The sequence below is a fragment of the Pongo pygmaeus genome, chromosome 20 (assembly GCF_028885625.2).
Source record: "Pongo pygmaeus isolate AG05252 chromosome 20, NHGRI_mPonPyg2-v2.0_pri, whole genome shotgun sequence".
Taxonomy (NCBI): domain Eukaryota; kingdom Metazoa; phylum Chordata; class Mammalia; order Primates; family Hominidae; genus Pongo; species Pongo pygmaeus.
The window spans coordinates 1605794-1628540 of record NC_072393.2 but is presented as its reverse complement, the minus strand read 5'-3'; the positions used below and the strand labels follow the sequence as shown (position 1 = coordinate 1628540).

The window sequence follows — 22747 nt, the reverse complement described above, 5'->3', positions numbered from 1 at the left end:
GGGATCGGAGCCCTCCTCCATCGCGAACGGGGGCGCGCCCGGGGCCAGGGGGGAAGCATCCGGGGAGGGGGCGGGCTCCCGCCGGCCGCGCGCCCCGGCGTGGGGTGGGCGCGCCAGCGAGGAGGCGGGGCGCGCTCTGGGAAGGAGGGGCGTGCCGGGATGGGGCGGGGCGCGCTCTCGGAGGGAGGGGCGTGCCGGAGAGGGGGCGGAGTCTTCGGCCTCCCGCCCCGGCTTGAGGGGGTGGTGCTCCGGGAAAGGGTACGGGGGCGCGCGCTGGAGTGGGGCGCGCCGGGAGGGGGCGGGGCTCCCCGGCCTTGCACCTCAGCGCGGGGAGGGCGTGCTCCGGGCCTAAGACGCTGGGCGCTCGCGGAAGCCGGAGTGGGCGCGCCGGGGGGCGGTTTCCTCCGGCCCAAGCCCCGCCCCCGGCGGCCGCGCGCGGCTCGGAGAGTGGTGGAGGGCGCGCCGGGCGGGGGGCGTGGCTGCGGCGCCCCGAGGGGGCGTCCTCCGGGCGGGGCGGGCTGTGGCCGCCCCCGCGGGCTCCGGTGCGTCAGGGCGCGTCAGGCGGGGCGGGGCAGGCCGAGCGCGGGCGGCGGCGGCGGCGCGCGCCGGGCCTCCTCCTCCTCCTCCTCCTCCGCCTCCCGCACTCGAGCAGCCGCCGCCGGCCGGACGGACGCCGCTCCCGCCGCCTCCGCTCCGCCCGCCGCGCCGCGCGCCCTTGCCCGGCATGTCGGCGGCCGTGGCGTGCGTGGATTACTTCGCCGCCGACGTGCTCATGGCCATCTCTTCGGGCGCCGTGGTGCACCGCGGGCGGCCCGGCCCCGAGGGCGCGGGCCCCGCCGCCGGCCTGGATGTGCGCGCGGCGCGCCGCGAGGCCGCCTCGCCCGGGACCCCGGGGCCGCCTCCGCCGCCCCCCGCCGCCTCTGGCCCGGGCCTCGGCGCCGCAGCGGCGCCCCACCTGCTGGCCGCCAGCATCCTGGCCGACCTGCGCGGCGGGCCCGGAGCCGCCCCGGGGGGCGCCTCGCCCGCCTCCTCCTCCTCAGCCGCCTCGTCCCCGTCCTCGGGCCGCGCCCCCGGCGCCGCGCCCTCCGCCGCCGCCAAGAGCCACCGCTGTCCCTTCCCGGACTGCGCCAAAGCCTACTACAAGTCCTCGCACCTAAAGTCGCACCTGCGGACGCACACAGGTGAGTGCAGCCGCGATCCCGGCCCGCGCGGGGGCGGCCGCTTGAGCCCCCTCCCCCGCCAGGACCCCAAAACTGCGTGGCGCGTGGGGGGCGGGGAGGGGGGCGCGCCCGGGCCGCCGCCGCGCCGGCCGGCAGGGCGGGGCCTCGGTGGGTGGGGCGCGCGCGGGGGGCGTGGCGGCCACGCGGTCGGGCGGCGAGCGGATGGCCGTCCCGGCGGCAGTGGCGGGGGCTCCGGGGGCCCAGCGAGGTCTGCGGGCCGGATGGAGACTCCTGGGCAGACCACCTCTCTCCTTCTCTGGGCCTTGTTCCGTTTTTTTTTTTTTCCTTTTGCGTTCTGGTCTGGGCGGTGGGCACTGTGGTTGGAGCATCCGGCTCTGGGGTTCTGAGTCCTCCCCCTCCCCCAGCCTCAGTTTCCTTATCTTTGAAAATGGAGGCGGAACCGCGTCGCCGCCGCCAGGGTGGCCGCGCGGATTCTCCCCAGAGGTCGGCAGAGCACCTGGCGTGGGGCCAGGATGGGGGGAGCCCGGCACGTTTTCTCTGCGTTCTATGTATTTTAACCAGAGGGAGGGCGAGGCTAGGATCGCGGGTTGGGGCCTGAGTCTGGGGCGGGGGGACTTTATAGGAGGACCATCGAGGGGCTCGGGTCCACACTACGTGTATTTCCCCGGCGTGTTTGTTCACCCCTGTCTGGCGGGCGATTCGGGAAGGTGCGCACGGTTGGAGCGCTCAGGCTACACCAACGCCCCTCCTAGCGCAGTCCCCGGGGCGGCGAGGGGAACCGGGAGCCTGGTGGGCCTGGCTATATTTTTTCACTCCGTCCCCTCCTAGGGTTCCACTTTCTGGACTGGGAGTTTGGACTGGGGAACGGGACGGTGGGCCTTGATGGCCGGCCCGGGTTTGGGCATTAGAGGTGCTTGTCCCTTCCGGGGAGGGTGAGAGGCTGGGGGAGAGCTGTGCGGCTGCCCTTGGGCTTGGCATTCTGGCCTTGCCACCAAACAGAGGACCTCTACCCGATCTCGGTCTCAATTTTCTCATCTCTATCAAGAGTGCGATGCTGCCTCTATTTCATAGCCGTAGCGGGGGCCGCTTTGGGCAGCGGGACACTCCAAGGGGGCTTGGTCCGTGAGCTCAGATTGTAGGGACACGTGGAGCGGCCGAAGGGAAGTGGGCTGTCCAGAGTGGTGGGGCTGAGATGAGCAGGGGCCGCGAATGCCTTGTGGAAGAATTGAGGGTCCATCCTTGGGGTATGAGGAGCCGCGCTGGGACGCCTGAGGCTGGAGAGCAGGAGGGCGGGTGGGGGCGGTGGTGTGTAGCCTGCAGGCCGCCCCCTCTCTGTTCTCCAGTCTTTTCACCCCTCGCTCAGTCCCTGTCCTGGTCCCAGGGGGCCTGGAGGCTCTGCTCACCTTGAGACACAGACGGGAACCGATGGCGTCAAGACAGGACTTGGGTGGGGTCTGCGTTTTCTGCGAGGAGCCACACATCCTCGGCGGAGGGGTCCCAGGGTGTTACCTCTTTTTGAGGGCAATGGGGTCCGTGTATCTCCGCGGGGAGGGACATTGGGGGTCTGTGAAAATGGCGAGGCAGCGTTGGGAACAGAAAGGGAGGTGCCTCTCCGGGCGGTGGGCAGGGGTCCAGGAGTGCCCTGGCTTGTTGGGGGTGAGTTGGCCGATCTGAACAGACAAGGGGCTGAAGTGGGAGCCTGTTGGGAAAGCGACTCCCACCTGTCTACCCAGGTTATTCTTTGCTTGCCAGATGGCGTGGCCTGAGAGCTCCACTTGGTTTTTCTGAGTTTCTGGGTTAAGTGGATGGGATGGCCACCTCCCAGAGTGGCACCCAAGAGGCGCTTCCATAGGCCCCCGGGTATTGGGGCAGCGGTCCCTAAGCCAGCAGGGAGGGGAGGGATGGGTTTGGAGTCCTGGGAAGGCAGTATTGTTATCCCGGGATTGCAGTAAGAAACTGAGGCCTGGGGGTACCCAGTTGGGCATCCCCAGGGGTGGATGCAGATGTGCTGATGACGCGCCACCGTCTACCCTGTGTGGTGGGCGAGGGCAGGGTGGATCTCCTGGCACCTTCACCCACCCCTTGGGAGCCTGCTGACGTCCCATTCCAAAGCCCCCTTTACAGTAACGATTTGGGGACTGGGAGGGAAGTCCCAGGCCCAGGCACCTTGGATTCGGTTTCCAAAGGGTTTTGGATACTTGTGGCTTTCCAGGCTCCTCTTCTGGGCCTCCCCAGCCCCCAGGACCACCAGGGGGTCTGTGTAAACGGCCTCTTTTAGTGGAAGGTGGTCTGGTTTTTTCAGCCCCTGGAGGAGGGAGGGAATGGCTGCCGTTAAGCTGGTTTTGGGGGACGGGAGGGCCATGTGTTTTTTTGGGAGGGAGCCCCACTGCAGGGCTGTCCCTGAATGGAGTGGAGGCTGGGAAAGATCCGCAGACGAACCCGAGTCACCGGTGGCTGCAGGGCTGTCCCGGAGGGCATTGAGAACGAGTTCCGCCCCCACCCACCCCTGCCTGGGGTGCTTCTCCTCTGTAAAGGGAACACCAGTCGTGGCCTGGCCCCATTTTTACAGATAAACCAACTGAGGCACACTGGAGGAGCCCCACCTGTGCGAAGCGTGGTGCTCCCATGATTTTGGCCACATTTGGCCCTGGGCTGGGGGAGCAGTGGGATGTTCTTCATGGAGGCAGCAGGCGGCAGGACTGCACCTCCGGTCCCCTGGGTCTGGCCCACAGTCCCTATCCTAGCCCGGCCGGCTCTTGGCTCTCTCTCCCCTGCGTGGGGCGGGGAAGGACTTTGGAAGCTGTGGGTGATGTTGACGCCGTTGCTATGGTTACGGAGAGTGAGCGAGCCAGCGAGTTGGGGCGGGGGCGGGAGGAGAGACTGGCTGTCGGCTCCCTGCTCTCCAAACCCCCTGCATCCCCGGAGGGGCCCCCCACCCCGCCCCGGCATGCCAGTGCCCGGCACGCTGTCAGCCTGCACCTCCTGAGGGTTTGCCGACGCCCTCCCCCGGAGAGGGGCTCAGACCTGGATGGGGTCTTCTCACCCAGGGCTTCTCCCCTCCGCACTTACTGAGACATTTGGGGCCTGATCGTTTTCTGGGGAAGAGCTGTCCTGGGTATTGCAGGGGGCTATGAAGTGTCCCCAGCCTCCACTCACTCCATGCCAGGAGCACCCCCTCCCCAGTCGTGACAATCACAAATGTCCCCAGACCTTGTCAGGTGCCCCCCAGGGGGCCGCAGGGTCACCCCCAGTTGTATCCCACTCTGAAATCCCGTTTATTTGCATCTGAGAGGTCTTGGTGAGCTCCTGCCGCAGGCCAGTGCCCAGCATCCCAGTCCCTGCGCCCCTGGACTTAGGGAACTGTGTCCGTGGTGGCAGGGGGCGGGGTGGGGGGTGGCAACAGGGATGCTAGTGGTGATGAAAAGCGCTTCCTGGAGGAGGCAGCCTGAGGCCCACTGGGCTGGGTGGGGCAGGGAATGGGAGAGGAAGGGCGTGCCGGCTCTGGGGTCTGCTGTGGAGGTAGGGACTTGAGGTGGGGAGGGGGCGCCTTGGCAAGGTGAATCCCTGCACTTAATCCCGAGGGTGGGGACGCTGGGGGCGGCAGCGAGGCAGGCTGGGCTTTGCAGAGGCAAATCCGTTTATGGAGAAGGGATTAGGATCAGAGAGGGGTTGAGGACGGCAGGACCAGATGTGGGAGGGAGCGAGGCGTGCTGGTCTACGCACTGGGTTGGAGGGAGACTCCTTAGGACCAGGTGTGCAGAGGAGTGTCTGAGTGCCTGCCAGGTTTCTGATCCCTTGCTGAAGAGGGCCCCAGGAGGACAGGTGGGTGGGGAAACTGAGGCCCAGAGGGGGAAGCAGCCATGCCCCACCTCATTCTCCTCTCCACCCCCAGGCAGAACTATGCGCTCCTGTAGGGTTGGGATGGCAGTGCTGGTGGGCAGAGCTTGGGAGAACTGGCAGCTTATCTGGGGAGGGCTGGGGTGGGGCAGTGCCAGGCCACGGGGGTGGTGGGTAGGGGGCCAGGGACTGCCCTCCCCCACCCACCGCCTCTCCAGCCTGCAGAGTGCAGAGAGCAGCTGAAACTGCCTGCAGGTGCCCCAGCTAGTGGGATGGGGAGGGCTCCCCCAGGGTTGTGGGGGGTGATAACCACCCCCCCCCACCCAGGCTCTCTGATAAAAGCAGCCCAGATCCTCGGGGAAGAGGCACATGATACCAGCGGGGCGAGCTGTGGGGGCGGGGGGCACCGCCCTGGCTTAGACCATTTCTGGAACAGAGGTTACACAGGAGCCAGGGTCCTCGAGGGCGTTGTCCCCTGCCAACCCCCAGGTACCCAGAGTCTGGTGCAGGAGGTCAGGAGGTCCTGGCCTGGGTTGGGCCTCAGGTGGGACTCCTTTTATGTAGAAGGGAGTAGTGATAGTTAGGCGGCGGGGTGGGGGAGGACAGGAGTATTCAAGATGCTGAGCAAACATTATCTGCCCTTGCTCTTGTTGGAGCCAGAGCTTGATTCCCTAGACCTGCATTCTCCCTTTCCACAGATAAGCATTAAGCACCTGCTGTATACCAGGCCTGTGCTGGGCATTGCTGGGGACCCAGCCGTCAATGAAGTGCCTGCCTTCAGCTCCCACTGGAGTGCAGGGGTGCAGATATTACACCCACAAAATGCACACGGTTTTTGAAGCCTGGTACAAGGACAGAGAAGCTGACCAAGGGTGCTTGGGGGGCGCCAGGCCACTGTGAGGGGCACTGCTGTTCAGAGAAGCTCCGGGCAGGATCAGCCGTCAGTTTTGACCCTAGGCCAGGGTGGAACTCAGGAAAGCCAAGCGCAGTCTGGGTGGCCCAGGCGGGAGCTGCTGGACTACTGCACTAGTCCAGGCGTGAGCTGGGAGGGGCAGGGTGGGGTCTGGACGGATCCCGAAGGCGATGGGATTTGGCTGGCAGGTGGCACGTGGGGAGGTACGGGATTGACACAAGGGCGCCTATGCCTGCCTGCGTGTTTGGCGGGAACAGCAGAGGGTTTGGAAAGGGGAAGTCTACTGGAGGAGTGGGGATGGGGGAGGAAGGAAGCTTTGGCTTTGGGAAGTCAGGGGAGCTGGGGGCAGAGTGGGTGTGGGGGTTGCTATGGCCCAGATAGTATTCGAGACCCCACCCCCAGGCTGGCAGGGCCTCGCCACCAGTGTTCCCCGCTTTCTGCAGCGGCTCCCAGAAGCAGCTGCTTGTAGGTTCTATAGAACCTGCTCAAGGATCACCTTCAGGAGCTCCTGCCCCTCCCTGGGTGGGTAAGAGGCCTCCCCAGCCCCAGCCTTTCCTGGCTCTCCTGGGATGCTTGCTTTAGTGCTGGGGCTGGTCTTCCCCACCTGTGCCTTCCCCTACAGACCCGACCCCACCTGTTAGGTGGACGTGAATGCCCCGGCAGGCGGCCGGCCACAGCCCCCCTCCCCACCCCAAGGCCCCCCAGACAAGCTCAGGAGGTGAGGCTTCCCTGTGGGAACCAGGGCCCTTGGCACAGTCCCGCAGTCCCGTCTCCAGGCCCCTCCTGTGCGGGCTCAGACGGGGCCGGCCAGGTTTCCAGGACTTCCTGGACTCCATTTTTCTGAGTCTGCCTGTTTCCGAGGCTGTCCTGAGCTCACCCGGGCCCAGCCTGAGTCAGAGGGTCAAGTCCGCCGCGGCCCCGCCCACACTGTCCTCCCGCGTTGTCCCCACCCACCGCATCCTCCGGGCGCTGCGTCTCGGCCAGGTAGCGCGGAGCAGCTGGGTGGCTGTGCACCTGGGGACCCGGCCGGCTAGGAGGCAGCGCACTCTGGGCCCCCACAAGTTCACCCCACCCTCCTCCCTGCGAGTGGATTGTGTGAGAGGCAGGGCCTGGCATTTCGCAGACGCGCTTCGCCCAGCGCAGCGGGGGTGGGTAGCCCGTGCACCCCCTGCCCCGCCACCCACGTGCGCATGTGCGCGCCCCAGTCTCCGAGCGCGGGGCGGGGCTGGCAGGCACCCAGGCCACCGAGGCGAACCTGGCCCGGGCCCCCTGGCCCCGGCGGGCGTGGGACCACGTGAGCGGGGCCGGCTGGGGCTGCGGATGTCCCCGCCGCCGCCGCCGAGCTACGTGCGGCAGCTGTGTTCCCGGCGGCTGCGCGCCCCTGCCCCACTCGCCCCCCTGGCAACCTGCTCCTCCTTGCGAAGTGGAACTGAGGGAGAGGGAGTGGGGACCAGCCCCGCCGCCCTGAAAGGGGAAGTGAACCAACTGAGTGCCCGGCACCCAGCCGTGGGATGTTCCCCCTTCCCTCCTGCCGCCTCCCCGCCTGTGCCTTGCAAGATGGCGACACGGCGGCATGTTCCCTGGAGGGGCGCGCGCCCCAATCCCGTGGTCTGCTCCAGCTGCGCTCCCACAGCCAGACCCCCTCCCCAGACTGAGACCCTTGGGAGCTGTCAGGGCCCAGTGGTTGAGATGGGAGTGGGGTCCCTTCGAGGGCTGCTTTGCGCCTCTTGCTTGGGTTGCAGACGGCCCCCAGCTGGGTGGACCCCCGAGCCCAGCTGCATCCTGGGTTGCTTGGGGGAGACTTGGGGTGTGGAGCAGGCAGCCCCAGGGATTTGAGGCTACTGTTGGTCTTGGTGACAGTTAGTCTCTCCCCCTCTCCAGCTGCCTGGATTCACAACCTCTTGGGGAGGGGGGCTGCTGGTCTCTGTCTGCAGTCTTGTTTTGCTGAGGGTGTCGGGGTGTGACAGGGAGGAAGGATGAGATGAAAAGGGAAGGTTTTTTTTCCAGCTCTTCTTGGGTCACGGGTGATCGCTGGTGCCCCTCAGCGGGCGGATCCCTCCACTCTCCCGTCCCCGTCCTCAGCCGGGCTCCCCAGGGCAGCCCCTGATCTTAGAGCAGAGATGTCACTGGGTTACCCTAAGCATGGCTGTGCCCCTCCCACCGGCTGTGTACCCCTCACCATGGTCCCTGCTGTGGGTCCTTCCAGGCCCCTAGCTGGCTGCAGTTCTTCACGGACTGGCGGGACTGCTCCCAGGGCCAGAGCAACCTCCAGTGCTGGGCGTGGGCCGCCCAGTTTGTAACCCACCGGGTGACCACCCTCCTGGCCGCCCTGGCCCTGCTGTAGCTTCCTTGAGAATAGGCTTTGGGGCCACTCAGGGGAGTTGGTTCTGACGTCTCTCTTGCTACTCAGGGCTCCAACCAGTGCCACGAGGGGCACGCGCGTCCAGTCTCCATCCACACAACCCACCCTGTAAAACCCTGGGGTGTCACAGGAATAACGTCCGGGAATGCCAGGGTCCCGGGTACCTGGTGCAGGGCCCAAAAGGGTGGGAGCTTCGGGGATGCAGGGCCCTTTGTCCTGCTCCGGGCCCTGGGTGGAGGTGGACTGACCTGCCCCTCCCCAGTCGTTGGAGACCCCTATCTGCTGGGGAGACGCTGACATTGCGATGCCACATGCTGTGGGCGTGAGACCCCGGCTAAAGGAAGGGGGTCGGGCGGCACAGTTCTAGGGCAAAGACCCACACGGGGTGGAGGCACACAGGCAGGCCCGGATGGCGACGGCTGGTTAGGGGCAGGATGGGTGAGGCCCGGCTTTGGCGGTGGGAGGGGACTGTGGAGGAAGTGGCCCGGTGGTGGCCCGCCCCTGCCCAGCGCCATCTGTCCCGCGGGGGCGGGGCGAGTACAGCCTGCCGGGCCCCACCCCTTCCCGGGAGACCCCGCCCCCTCCCCTCCCTGTGAGCTTTCCTGCCTGTTTTCCATCTAACCACACCCCGAGATCAGGGCCCAGACTGACTGCCTGCGGGTTCCTCCCATGTCCCCCTGCTCGTGGAAGGGCGAGGAGGGTTAGGGAAGTTGCCATGATTGTACCCCCTTAACCCAGCCTTTGCATCGCAGGTGGTCATTTGGAAAAGGAGGGGATCATGCACAGACGGAGGCCTCTGATTGCCCCTGGAGGGGGTGGGGCAGAGACAGCCTGACCCGTGTGCTCCGAAGGCCGAGCATGCCTTCTGAGCGTGCCTGTGTCTGGGACAGACACTAGGAGGCTTTTGCTAATCCCTGCCAGTGTCCCGCCTGGGACCAGAGGCTGCGAGGGCCTGGGGGGCTTCAGCCTTGGGGGTCTGTGGCGGTTACTTACGGTTAACAGATTCTGGGCTCGCCAGAGAGTCCTTTCTAAGAGCTGGTAGGAAATAAGAGGATTATTTATTAGGGTCTCGTGTGGGGCCACCAGAGGATGGATAAGGGTTGTATTCTTTGTGCTTTTCCATGTTTTAAATTCACACCCAGAACTCAGCCTCTAAAACGGCACGGGACAAATGCCCGCCACCTTTTGGGATCTGCTGGAATGTGTCTGTCATCTCTCCCCCGCTGACCGGCTGCCTGTCTCTGTCTCTCTGTCCAGGGGAACGCCCTTTTGCTTGTGACTGGCAGGGCTGCGACAAGAAGTTCGCCCGCTCCGACGAGCTGGCCCGCCACCACCGGACGCACACAGGCGAGAAGCGCTTCTCCTGCCCTCTGTGTTCCAAGCGCTTCACCCGCAGCGACCACTTGGCCAAGCACGCCCGCCGCCACCCTGGCTTCCACCCGGACCTGCTCCGGCGCCCTGGTGCCCGCAGTACCTCCCCCAGCGACTCGCTGCCCTGCAGCCTGGCCGGGAGCCCCGCGCCGAGCCCCGCGCCCAGCCCAGCCCCCGCAGGCCTGTAGGGCCCTCCTGCAGCCCACCCTGACCGCCAGGATGCTTCTGCCATCCAGGGGTGTAGTGAGGACCCGCGGGCAGCCTGGGCCCCTTCCAGTCGTGGGCAAACCCTGAAGACGCCCCTGCCCCCCTCCAGAGAGTGAGGAGGGGGCCTGAGACTGGACCTGGGTCTGCCTGACCTCAGAGGTGGCCCTCAGGATGGGTGACGGGGGCTTGTGTCTGTAAATAGCCATGATACTAACTTTCTTCCCATCTGTGCAACGGGGCCCCCCCAGGGCAGCTAGGAGGTCCTCCCCCTCCCCTCTCCTCTCCACCACCCCCTGCTGCCCCCCTCCGGGGTGGGGTTTGGGGGGGTGGAGTGGACTTCTGGGAGCCGGCCCGGGGAAGGCACCCCCTGCCCCATCCCTGCAGGTTGGGATGAAGTGTGCAGACAGCCATAGAGGAGTCAGGGGTTGATACGGCCCCTGCCTCTCCCCACCCCACCCCACCCCACCCCACTGAAAGCCATGGGTGTAGTTCAGGGAAACGGGGGTGCAGCCCAGCCACCCCCCATTCGGGTACTCAATCTCAGGTGTCCACAGGTTCTGCCCACGGTAGGGGCTGACCGGCCCCCCAGACCTCGGGGGTAGAGCCAGGAGCGGGGCGGCGTTAGGATGCCCGGAGGGGCTCCAGGTGTTGCTTCTGAGACCTGGGATGGGGAGGGAGGGGACCTCTGGGTTCTTCCAAAGAACATTTGACTCAGTGGGGTCGGGAGCTGGGAGGCAGATATCGGGGTCAGGAGGGAATGCTGGCTTATTTATTTTCCTCTGTCCTCGGGTGTGAGGGCCCTAGCTCCCCCTCTCTGGGTGGGTGGGTGAGAGAGGCTACAGGGGAGGCTGGCACCAGGCCTGGCCCTCCAGTCCCTGCCTTGCTGACTTTGGCCTTTGCGGTATCACGTGACAATCAACTCTTCCCTTAATGACGCCTGTGGCCTTGGGCTGCGCTGCCCTCCCTGGCCTGCAGGTGGGGCCGTAGAGCCCATGCCCGCCGGCGTTGCAGGCTCTTCCGGGCCTGGGCTGCAGCCTGGTCCGACCCTGCTTCCCCCGCCTCCCCTCCTCCTCCTGGGTGCTCGGAAGAGGTGGGCCCTGGCCCGTGGTCGAGGTCTTGTCTCGTGGACTGGAAGCAGAGGGCTGGCTGTGCAGCCTCCTGGGGTAGCTCGTTTTTTTTTGCACCGGGTAGAATATTTTTTCAGGCATGGATTCCTTTTTTCTGGGCCCCCGTGGGTGGTCCGGCATCCTCAGGGGGTGTGAGTGTGTGTGGGGGGTCTCTGAGCTGAACTTGGGTGGGGTGGGGACTTGTCCCTCGGGGGCCACCTTTGTGTCCTTGCCAAGGGTCATCCTGCTGTGGCCTGGGTTGCATTTCCTCTTGGGGGGTATTGAGGACCCCCAGCCTGGAATGAGAAGGGTCCCAGGTTCCATGTCAGACCCAGAAAGGTGGATCCCCCCACTGTTGGCTGCAGGAGGTTTTTGGTACCCCCTTTTGTTCCAGAACCGTCCTGCCTCTCGCTTGGGGATAGGGGGGCTTTGGATGGCACTGGTGTGCACCTGGACCCAGCCCCGGCCTGGCAGGATCCAGGGATGGGTGCCTGGAGTCCTGGGGGGAGGGAGGCAGGGGACGCCCTTCTGGAGCTGGGCTCGGAGGGTCTGCCCCGTCCAGCCCTCGGCTCTCTGTGTTCTCTGTCCCTAGCCTCAAACCCTCTTCTGGCAGCCCTAGTGAGATGCCTTAGTCTGTGGGGGTGGGTGGGGACTGGGGCCCCGTTTTCCTTTGTGAGTCTTGGTTGGCCCCAGCCCTGGCAGGGGCCTGTCTGGAGCAGGGGCGGGTAGGGCTGTGGGTTCTAGAACTCTCTAACTGGGCCCCTGTCCAGTGTCCAGGGGCTTGGAGAGACCTGCGCGCACCCCTCCACTCTTCCAGGAGTCGCTGATCACTGGGACCTGGTTCCAGCCGTTTGCAGGGGAGGTGGCTCCAAGGGGCGTGTGCTTTCCGTGGGTGGCGCCCCTCCCCCGCCCTGCCTGGCCTCATCCTTGTATTTAATTAATTAAACAAGCCCCTTTTTAAACCCTATTCCAGCGTGTGTGTGGTCTCTCCCGTGGCAGTCCCCTGCCTGTGGGCACGCTCTGAACCCCTCTGTCCCACCCACCAGTGTGGCCCCAAGTTCATCCACCTCGTGGGGAAACTGAGGCAGCGGGCTAGTGAAGGGGGTCTTGGCCAGGCCCCTGTGGCTGAGACACAAAATGCCCTGCCCCTAGCCCTAAGCCCCGCGGAGGGGGCTGCCTGCAGCAGCGCGCGCTGCGCCCGCCGGGTGTCACCCACGCCTGGCGCAGCTGCGCCCCGCGCCCAGCTTCCCGCCCGCCCCGTTGCCTGGCAACCAAGGCACGGTGACACGGCGCCCGGGGGCGTCCGCCGCCCGCCCCTTCCGGTGCCGCAGGGGATGGGGGAGCCTGCGCCCCCGGGGCTGCTCGCCGGCGCGGGACAGGCTCCTCCACGGAGGGTCCCCCGGCCGCCTCCCAGGCTCCTGTGCTCCTGTATTGAGCGCCTACCGTATGCCAGCTCCCCTAGTGGGAATTGAGAAGAGGGGGCGGTGAGAGCTTTGAAGCCCTCCCCAGGAAAAACCACTGTGGACTCCAGCGCTCCCCAGAGCCTGTAGGCCGGCGGGGCTGGGATGGGGCCGGGCAGGCCACTCCTACGCACCTGCTGAGCCCTGGGGCTTCGCCTGCTTTTCGCCCGGGGAAGGGGGTGGTCGACCTCTGGTATCGCGCGACCGGCGCCGACTCACGCCAGACCCCTCCCCAACATGGGCGGCAAGTTCCCGGCTTTACTCGAGGGCAGCCTCCCTCGTGCACCCCCAATCCTGCCCGACCCATCCTCCCATTCCACCGGACGCCCCACGAACATAACTCCCGGGACTGTCGCACCCCTTCAGCTCCTGCCTGGTTTTCTGTCCCTCTGGAGCAAAATGTCTAGAATATGGGGTCTACACTCGCAGCCTCACCCCTCTCTCTGACGGACACACTCGCATTAGGCTTTTAAATTACACCCCCCCACCCCCAACACACACACGTGCCCAGAAACAGCACCATCCTTTTGGTGCCTTTGGGACCCCGACCCACCTGGGCGTCCCTCCCGCCCGCAGGCTGTCCTTGCCATGCCCCCTCCTCAGTCGAGGGCAGTTCCATCCTGCAAGGCCAAAATCCTTGGGGAGTCACCCTGGACCCCACTGTGTGTCTCACCACCCACATCTGGCCCATCTGAAACCTCCCTGGGCTCTACCTTCAAAATAGATCCAGAATCTGGCCGCCTTTCCCTGCTGTAAGGGCCTCCACCGCGACGGTCTAGTCTCCCCAGGACTCACTTGAACCAGTGCAATCACCATCGCCCTGGTCTCCCGGTGCCCTCACGGTTTGTCCTCCCCACGGCCACCAGAGGGCGTCCGTGAGCACCTGGGGCAAGTCTGGTTCCTCTTCTGCCCGCAACCCTCCATGGCTCCCATTGCCATCACAGTCAAAGCCCAAGTCCTCCCTGAGGCCCATCGGGTTCTGCACGACCTGCCCCGTCCTCCCCCTGCTCTTCCCTCCTGCCTCTCTCCCCCTCCTCACCCTGCTCCAGCCACACTGGCCTCCTCGCTGTTCCTCCAACACACCAGGTGCAGTCCTGCCCCATGGCCTGTGCCCTCTGCTTGGAATGCCTTTCCTCCAGAAACCTGCTTGGCTCCCTCATCATCTTTTACTTATTTATTTATTTTTTATTTTTTATTTTTTTGAGACACCGTCTCGCTCTGTCACCCAGGCTGGAGTGCATTGGTGCAATCTTGGCTCACTGCAACCTCCGCCTCCCAGGTTCAAGGGATTCTCCTGCCTCAGCCTCCCGAGTAGCTGGGATTACAGGCATGTGCCACCACGCCCAGCTAATTTTTGTAATTTTAGTAGAGATGGGGTTTCACCATGTTAGCCAGGCTGGTCTCAAACTCCTGACCTCAAGTGATCTGCCTGCCTCAGCCTCCCAAAGTGCTGGGATTACAGGCGAGAGGCACCATGGCCTGCCCCTAATTTTCTTTAAAACCGCACAAATCCCGCCTTCCCCATAGAATCACCGAGACCAGCCCTGTGCCTTGTCCAGGCTCTTCTGCTTCTGTTCTCAAAGCACTTTCCACCTGGCTTCAGGCTGTCTCACTTATCCCTGTGTTCACTGTCTGCCTCCCTGCCTACACCACCACCTCCACCAGAGTGGGGTTCTCTGCTCTGCTTATGAATGTTTCTAGCATTGTGTGGCACACAGTAGGTGCTCAGTAACTATTTGCTGAATGAATGACCAAGACCAGCTGGCATGGATGGAGCAATCGCATAAATGAGACTTCATTTCCCACGCGTCAGCAGGAGCCATGACAGGGAGTCTACGCCTCCACTGCCCGTGATGGGACAGCTTTGAGATTAGATCAGGTCCTCCGCAGAGTCGCCCATGACCCATCCCAACCCACATCCCCCCATCATTGCATCCTGTGATTTATTTATAATTGTGGTAAAATCACATGCACATAACATAACATTTGTCATCTTAACCATTGTATTATTATCGTTACTTGAGATGGAGTCTCACTCTGTCACCCAGGCTAGAGTGCAGCGGTGCGATCTCGGCTCACTGCAATCTCCGCTTCCCAGGTTCAAGTGATTCTCCTAACTCAGCCTCCCAAGTAGTTGGGACTACGGGCGCCCGCCACCACGCCTAGCTAATTATTGTATTTTTAATAGATGCGGGGTTTTGCCATCTTGGCCAGGCTGGTCTCAAACTCCTGACCTCGGTTGATCTTCCCTCCTCGGCCTCCCAAAGAGCTAGGATTACAGGCATGAGCCATCGCGCCCAGCTAATTTTTGTATTTTTAATAGATGCGGGGTTTTGCCATCTTGGCCAAGCTGGTCTTGAAATCCTGGGCTCAAGTGATCCACCCGCCTCAGCCTCCCAGAGTGTTGGGATTACAGACATGAGCCACTGTGCCCGACCTAAGACTTTGCTTTCTATTCTTTTTGGGTGTATACCCAGGAATAGAGTTGCTTATAGGGTAACTCTGTTTAACTTTTTCCATCTCTACACAAAATACAAAAAATTAGCCAGGCATGATGGTGCGCACCTGTGGTTTTAGCTACTCGGGAGGCTGAGGTGGGAGAATCACCTGAGCCAGGGAAGTCGAGGCTGCAGTAAGCTGTGATTGCACCACTGCACTCCAGCCTTGGTGACAGAGCAAGACCCTGTCTCTTCAAAACAAACTTTTTGGGTTTTTTGTTTTACATAGCAGTGGCACTATTTTACAATCCCACCAGAATGCACCAGGTCAAACTTCCCCTTAAGACGTGGGCCTACTCCACCAGACTACAGAGCTGCCCCATCCCAGCCTTGTTCCTTGTTTGTCTGTTAAAAATGCACCATCTAGCCTGGTATACAGTAGGCGCTGAATATTTGTTGAACAAATGAGTGAACGTGGGCCTGGTCATTAGACTGATGACAAGAGTCGAGGTTGGGGAGATTAAGGCGTTTCCTGAGAGCCAGCTGTATACCAGGGCGAGGGGATTTTTAAAGAGTGTGAACGGAGTAATTCACCCGTGGGTTTCACCTGGCTCAGGTTTAAGGCCACCTCCCCGCAGAACTCTCCTCGTCCAGTAGAGGGCGCTTTAAGCTGATATGCTAACGAATGGAAATGATATGCAAATGAGTAACAGCGGGCCCCGCGGGGCTTTTTTGGTCAGGCGCGCCGTGGACAGCCCTGGCGCCGCAGGGGCCTGGGGCTCAAGATGGCGCCGCTACAGCCGCCGAAGGTCGGGCGGCGGCGCTGGCGAGGCTCCCGGAGACCGCAGGCAGGGCAGCCCCCGCCCTCCTTAATTCCTCCCGCGGCCGTCTGTCCCGGCCCAGGGGTCCGCCACCAGCCTCGGTCGCGCAGGAGCAGGCGTTTCTGAGCAGGCGCGCTGCGGGCAGCCCCTCCCGGGGTCCCTTGCGGCGGCGTCCCGAGGGCCTCCGGGGGCCTCGGAGCAAGATGGCGGCGGCGGGGTCCGTGAGGCGCGGGCGGCGGCGACCGCGGCGCCAGTGAGGGGGCCCTGGGGCCCGGGCGGCTCCGGGCCGGGGCCCCGCCGCGGGACGGACCATGCTACGCTCCACTGGCTTCTTCCGGGCCATTGACTGCCCCTATTGGTCTGGGGCTCCCGGGGGGCCCTGCCGGCGGCCCTACTGCCACTTCCGGCACCGCGGGGCCCGGGTCCCCGGCGCGCCAGGTGACGGCGGAGAGGCGCCCCCCGCAGCAGGTAATGCCCGCCCGCCTGCTTGCCTTGGGCTCGGCTCCCCTGCCCGGGTCTGGACCCCACCCCGGTCCCGCCCGAGGTCCCCGTTCTCGGCCCAGCCCCCTCCCCACACGTTCGCGGGCGACGGTTTTGCCAGTCGGAACCGGGACCACCCACCCTGGGACCCGGTGCAAAGCATTAGATGTCCCTAAGCCTTCGTCTTCACGAGTGTGAAATGTCAACTACGAGGACGCGTCCTGTCAGGGGTGTCTAGAGGGCGGAGTGCGAGCGCATGTTAAATACCGGGCACCGGGCCTGACACGAGGGGGCTCGGGAGACGGGCGCGGCCGGCGCTAGGCAGGCCCTGGACTCCTCCTGCCCCTGATTCGCGCCCGCCGCTTCCCGGACCCCATGTGCTTGGGGACGCCCTTATTTCCATGACGTTTCCTCCGGCCGCGCCTCTGGCAGCGGCCACTTCAGTCTCCAGTCGTTGAGTCAGGATGGTCCGAGGATCGTCTCCTGTGTTTGTCGAGCCCTGTGTCCAGCATGACTGGCAGGGAGGAAGTCAAAACTTACTCGAGTGGGCTCCGAGGAATTCCATGCTTTTGTTCGGGCAGAGGATGTTGGTGGACTCCACCTCACAGCGTCATGGTGGTTTTCATCGTCATGGCAGCGTTTCTTGGAGGAGATGTGGGATTTGGGTTGGAGAAAAAGAGGGACATCGCAAGGAAAGTCGTGGAGGGAGGGTTATCGAGTGTGATGTCATTCAGACTCTCCTGTTACCTCTGTCCCTTGATAGTGGCTCTCTGCTTCCCCCAGCCCCTGACTTCTTTCGTCCCAGATTTCCTCATTGGGCGTGAGTTTCAAGCATTGTTTTTACTTTAACCATGAAACAGTCTCAGTTCAGAGCCTTTTCCTGCAAAAGAGAAACATCTTCTCTAGGATTTAAGAATAGGTTTATTTTCCTGTTTTGCCAGAAAAGGTAGCATTTTTTTCTGATCCCTGATAAGTGTGCTTAGGACACCTGCACCTGTGGGCGGTTGTTTGCAGGTGGACAGATGCAAGCAATCACTTGTCATGTCAGCTCCCCACCGCCCAGCGTCTTTGCTGTGCTTGAGGCGGGGGATTCAGAGCTGTGTACGATGCTGGCTGTGCTCTCAGGGACCTGCCGACAGCTGTGCCTACAGATCCCTTAGCATAGGTCGTGATGTCCTGGGAGCACGCAGCCGGCTTTGGCGGGGGCTGGGAGTTGGTGAAGAAGGCAGTGCGTGGGAGAGGCTTCTCGGAGGCTGTGACACCCGACTCACGATGCTCATTTTCACTCTATTTTTAGAGACAGGGTCTCACTCTATAGTCCAGGCTGGAGTGCAGTGGTGCGATCACAGCTCTTTGAGGCCTCGACCTCCTGGGCTCAAGGGATCGTCCTGTCTGAACCTCCTGAGTAGCTGGGACTATGGGCGGCGTGTGCCACCACGCCTGGCTAACTTGTATTTTTTTGTGGAGACAGGGTCTCGCTATGTTGTCCAGGCTTGTCTCAAACTCCTGGCCTCGAGCAGACCTCCTGCTTCGGCCTCCCAAAGTGCTGGGGTTCCAGGTGTGAGCCACTGCACCTGGTGCAAGTCAGGCTTTTGATATCTGTCTGCATCCCAAATGGCCCATTTGTTTCCCAAAGGCTTATTTTTGAGGGTCCCTTTGGTGATGTCGTCTTCCTGTCTGCCCCGCGTTCCTATGGGAAAAATGCAGCTGCCTGCCTCTTACCGTGGTGTGTCTGCATTTCCCTTTTGCTGGTGAGAATGAACTCCTTTTCCCATCTCTGGTGGGGTGGTAGGGCTTCTTGTTACTGTCTGGTAGAAGACTGCTTCCCCCCGCAGAAGGCAGGATCCATCTTTCTTGCGGTGAGGCTTCTCTGACCCTCTGTTCCCTCCTCTGTGACATGTTCATCAGGCTGCCCTCTGAGGACAGGGGGGAATGCATGTCCCATGTCCACTCCTCCAGATTTACACATGCCCAGTTTTCTATGGGGTTTGAAGAGGCTGGCGTGATCTAGCCTTTGCCATGTCCTCTCAAGGAGATTTCAGGGTGGACAGGGCAGCGGCCTCCAGAGAGGAGATAGACAGGAACGCTGGCCTCCCAGGATTGAGAGTGGCCAGAGGTTCAGGTGAAAAGCCCTCAGCTAGCCCTGGAGCACCTGTGGGGCCATGCTCTGTGCTGGACACGCGCTGCATGGTGACCCTGTGAGCTATTTGCTGCCGGTGGGGAAACGGAGGCTTATCAAGGAACGTGTTTTGCCCATACTGCCACCTGGCCGGGGCAGGTCTGGAGCCTCCAGGGCCTCTAGGAGAAGGAGAGGGCATCTGATGAGGGCACCAAGGCAGGCAAGGTTGGGAGGCTTGGCGGAGCTGCGACGGGAACAGGAAGATGGCTGGTGCTCCTGGGCCCTGGGTCACAGGCTTAGTGGGTCATTGGCAACCTTGAGCAGCACGGCTGAAGGACTCAGATTTCCTTCTGGGCTCTTATCCCTGGACCTGCTCAGCCATTTTATTTAATTTAATTTTTGGGACAGGGTTTCACTTTGTCACCCAGGCTGGGGTGCAGTGGTGCGATCACAGCTCACTGCAGCCTCGACCTCCTGGGCTCAAGGGATCCACCTGGCTCAGCCTCCTGAGTAGCTGAGACCACAGGCATGTGACATCACACCTCGCTAATGTTTAAAATTTTTGTTGAGACTCAAGCGATCCTCTCTCTTCAGCCTCCTGAAGTGCTGGGATGACAGGTGTGAAGCACCGCGCTGGGCTGCTCAGCCATTTCAGAGCCGGCTGGACCTGCCCCGGGTGGCTTGGAGGGATGGTCCAGCAGCCCTTACAGTGGTCACCGTGTAGCCCTGGGACGCAGGGACATGCAGCCCTGGCCTAGAGGGGCACGTTCTATCCCAGCCTTGTGAGTTGGTAATGAGCGTTACTCTCCCCGCAGTGGCCGCTCTCTGCTGCCTGGGCCATGGCTGCAGCCTGTGGTAGGTGAGGGGCCTCGTTTGTCTATGTGGAGCGGGCAGGGCTAGATCCCACCTTCCTCCCATCTGACCTCAGAGCCCAGGCCCCTGCCCACTGCCTCGCACTCCCTGCGGCGTCTCAGGGAGGCTGTGTCCTACTGAGAGGCAGGACGCTGTCTTCCAGGAGAGGGAACCCTTCTGGGGAGGATTGCGGGAAAGTCCAGGGCTCTCCAGAGGTGCGGTGGGCCCCAGCTCAGGGCTTCACGGTTCCAGCAGGAATGCGCTCCCAGATGATGCTTCTCCTGAGGAAAGCAGAGGCTGAGGGCACCACGTTGAGGGGATGCTAGTGCTGCGCCACAGGCTGACTCAGGCCCCAGCAGGACAGTCCCAGGCCTGGGGAAGGGGCCATCCTATACTGCAAAGTGAGCAGCAGACGTGTGTGCATGGCACACAGCTCCTGCCCTCAGGCAGGAATCCCGCAGTCGGGTTCAGGATGTGGCAGCCCGGTGCCAGTGGTTCTGGGTGGGGCCATTGGCGGCGTCCCAGCTGGGGCTCCAGGCGACTCTCCAGAACTGCATCTATAGAGGGCAGGGGTCCTGGGGTAGAGGCTCTCAGGGAGCAGCCCCAGGTACATGGGGAGCCCTGAAGCCCACCCACCGTGTACCCAGTATCTCCTGAAGCCCAGCCACCGTGTACCCAGTATCTCCTGAGCCTTCCAGCAGAGTTGGGTCAGGCAAGGGGTCCTCCTCCTTCTGGCTCTTCAGATGTGGCCCCCCGCATGGGCTCTGGGGTCCCTACCTCTGGACTTGGCCACCACCACAGCAGTACTGGGCGGACGCTGCCTGTGACCCCCGAACAGCAGTGGGAGTGGCTCTTCCCAGTTTACAGATGAGGAAACTGAGGCCCAGCGCAGGGAGGCTGCTCACCTGTGTACGCGTGGCTGGTGACTGGGAGTGCTGGGTTGGATGTGGGTGGGCCGGGGCCCTGCCTGCCTCCTCTGCCGTTTCTGCTGCCAGCCTCTGTGGGCTGGGCACAGAAGGGAACTTGAAACTTTCCAAGGATGGGTCTGAAGCAGGCCTGGCTCTCTGGTGACGGTGACAGCCTCCCCTCCCCCTGCTAGGCAGGTGAGCCGTAGGATCCTACTGATCTGGCAGGGCTTGCCGGCTCTCCTGGGAAACTCTGAGGCCCCGAGTCAGGCGAGAAGGGAGGAGGAGGCCAAGAATGGCGCCTCGCTGCAGAGGATGGCTTGCCTTCATCTCCTCTGGCCTCGCAGGAGGGTCGGGAGCTCCCGCTGGCTGCGTCCTGTGCTGCCTCCTCCTGGTGGATGGGAGACAGCTGGCTTTCCGTGGGGCAGTGAAGGCGCCGTCTGACCACGTGTGTCACCTTCAGAGACCTGACAGTGTGTGCTCTCCTCGGTCCGACTTTTCATCCGCAGTGAGCCGCGTCCAGGAAGGAATGGACTCTAGGGGAGAACCCCCGCAGCCAGCAGTATTGTCTTTTGGTTCCCCAGGCCTGACCAGGGCATATGAGGACCCGGGGGTGATTTTACCAGCTGGTGACAGGTGGGCAGTCGGGCCAGCGGGGCTGCCTGCCTGGCCTGGAGTGGCAGCTATGGAACTTGCTGGAGGGACGGTTGGTGCTAGGGACATTGGGGGCCAGATTGTTGTCTGGTGGGCTGTCCTTTGCATTGTAGGATGTTGAGCAGCGTCCCTGGGCTTCCCCGACCCCAATGGTGACAACCAGCGGTGGTGCTGAGGCCATTTCTTTTTCAGCCCTCGCGGGGGAGCCTGCGAGTCCAGCTATGGCTCTGGGCCCTGGGGAGTTGGGACCCTCCTGGCTGGGGGTTGAAGCTTTGCCCTGGCCTCGAGGAGGAGGAGCCCCCAGCCCACACTCCTACCACAGAGTGGGTGACTCTGCTGCCCTGTGGCTTTTGATGTTCCTGTGTGGAGGGGGTTAGAGGAAAGGGGCCTGGGGTTTCCAGAGCAGCCGCCTTCTTGCAGATGCCGGCAGGATTGCGCTGGCAGCTCTCCTCCAGGTGGATGGCGATGGGAAAAGTGCCGGGTTCCCAGGGCCTGGGGGCCTGTCCGTGTTGCCACGGGTCTCTGGGTGCTTTACTTTTGAAGGTACTGTTTTCTGGCCTGGGGAAATGTTTGTTTTAGAAACATCGGAGAATACGGAAGAGCCACAGAAGTGTGGCTTCCTTTGCCGAGTCCGGCAACAGGCCACTTGCCGGGCCTCCTCCAAACCCCACACCAGCGGCCCCGGGCTTGCTGTGCTTGAGCCATGGCTGGGACCCTGCCTCACAGATGAGATTGGATTCTGTTTTTTTGGGGGGGGGGGGCTTTTCCCAAGGTTCTGAGGTCCTCACCTGACTTCCGGAGTGCCTGGGCAGCTTTGAAAACCTGGCTGCTGGGCCCGGAGCTGCCTCCAGGCGTGGGCCATGCCAGTCGAGGCTGGTTTTGGTATTCATATTTTAGGATTCTTTGCTTAGGTCTTCAGTAGAGCAGTGACTGATCCCGACAGGGCAGTTCTGCACCCTGGGAATGTTAGATGTCTGGAGATGTTTTGGTTGCCAGTTTGGGGGTACAGGCACAGAGAGGGCAGAGGCCAGGGACGCTGCTCAGCACCCTTCAGTGCCCGGGACAGCCCCACAGACAGGGATCTAGCTTGGGGCAGTAGTCCCGAGGATGAGGATGCTGGTCTGGTGGTCCAGCATGTTTTTGTGTTTTCTTTCCTTCTTCTACTTTTTTTTTTCTTTTTTGCAACAGAATCTGGCTCTGTCATCTAGGCTGTTGGAGTGCAGTGGCTCCATCTTAGATCCCTGTAACCTCCGCCTCCTGGATTCAAGTGATTCTCCTGCCTCAGTGTCCCAAGTAGCTGGGATTACAGGCACCTGCTACCACACCTGGCTAATTTTTGTATTTTTAGTAGAGATGGGGTTTCACCATGTTGGCCAGACTGGTCTCGAACTCCTGGCCTCAAGTGATCTACCCGCCTCAGCCTCCCAAAGTGCTGGGATTACAGGCGTGAGCCACTGCGCTGGGCCTGTTTTTGTGTTTTCGAGAGGGATGGCTGAGCTGGCGGTCTGCCTGTAGGGAGAGGCAGAGGCCCTGAGAAGCACCATCCCTGCCCCCAGAGCCTGAGATGGGAGAGGCAGAGCAGCTTGCTGGGGCTGGGGTCAGCAGGGACAAGCGTGCCTGTTGGGAGGGGTTCCGGGGACTCTTGCGGTGCCTGAGCCGCTCTCCCCTTTCCCCCCAGAGCCCTCTGCAGCTTTACCGTCTCCTCCAGGGACTGCAGACTTGAGGCTCAGGTGCCAGTGGCTGGCCTCTGTCCCTCCGGGGACCATAGCCCGGAATGAAGGTGTCTTGCTTGGCTTTCTGTGGGGCAGAGCTCACTAGCATGGCCCCGGCCGCCTCCTGCTGGGCATTACCCCCTTGAGCCTGTTGCCTCCCGAACCTCCCTCAGCCTCCACGAGCTCTTCTGCACAATGGGGTCGTGGCGTCTGAGTGTGACGGGAAGCGCCGTGCGGGCTGTGCCGTAGCAGGCCTCACTTTGACGAGGAAACGCTGTCCTCCTCCGCCCTCCTCCCCACCCTCAGAATCCCTTCTGCAAAGCAATCCC

At 62.9% G+C, this 22747-nt stretch overlaps 2 protein-coding genes across 3 annotated transcripts in view; both read left to right on the top strand.

Moving 5' to 3' along the window:
• The first annotated feature begins 506 nt into the window (after positions 1-506).
• On the top strand, positions 507-11944 carry KLF16 (KLF transcription factor 16). The gene is made up of 2 exons (XM_054465433.2): positions 507-1181; positions 9551-11944. The coding sequence occupies exons 1-2, from the start codon at positions 725-727 to the stop codon at positions 9850-9852; spliced, it is 759 nt and encodes a 252-aa protein (XP_054321408.1). The 5' UTR covers positions 507-724; the 3' UTR covers positions 9853-11944.
• A 3763-nt stretch (positions 11945-15707) lies between these two features.
• REXO1 (RNA exonuclease 1 homolog) overlaps positions 15708-22747 on the top strand; it is a 33506-nt gene continuing 26466 nt past the window's right edge. The window contains exon 1 of one of the 2 annotated variants that reach the window (XM_054465429.2): positions 15708-16164. In XM_054465429.2, coding sequence (XP_054321404.1) covers positions 16008-16164 — 157 coding nt within the window. In that variant the 5' untranslated portion in view covers positions 15708-16007. The remainder of the gene's footprint in view (positions 16165-22747) is intronic. The other variant, XM_054465428.2, reaches the window with a different exon arrangement.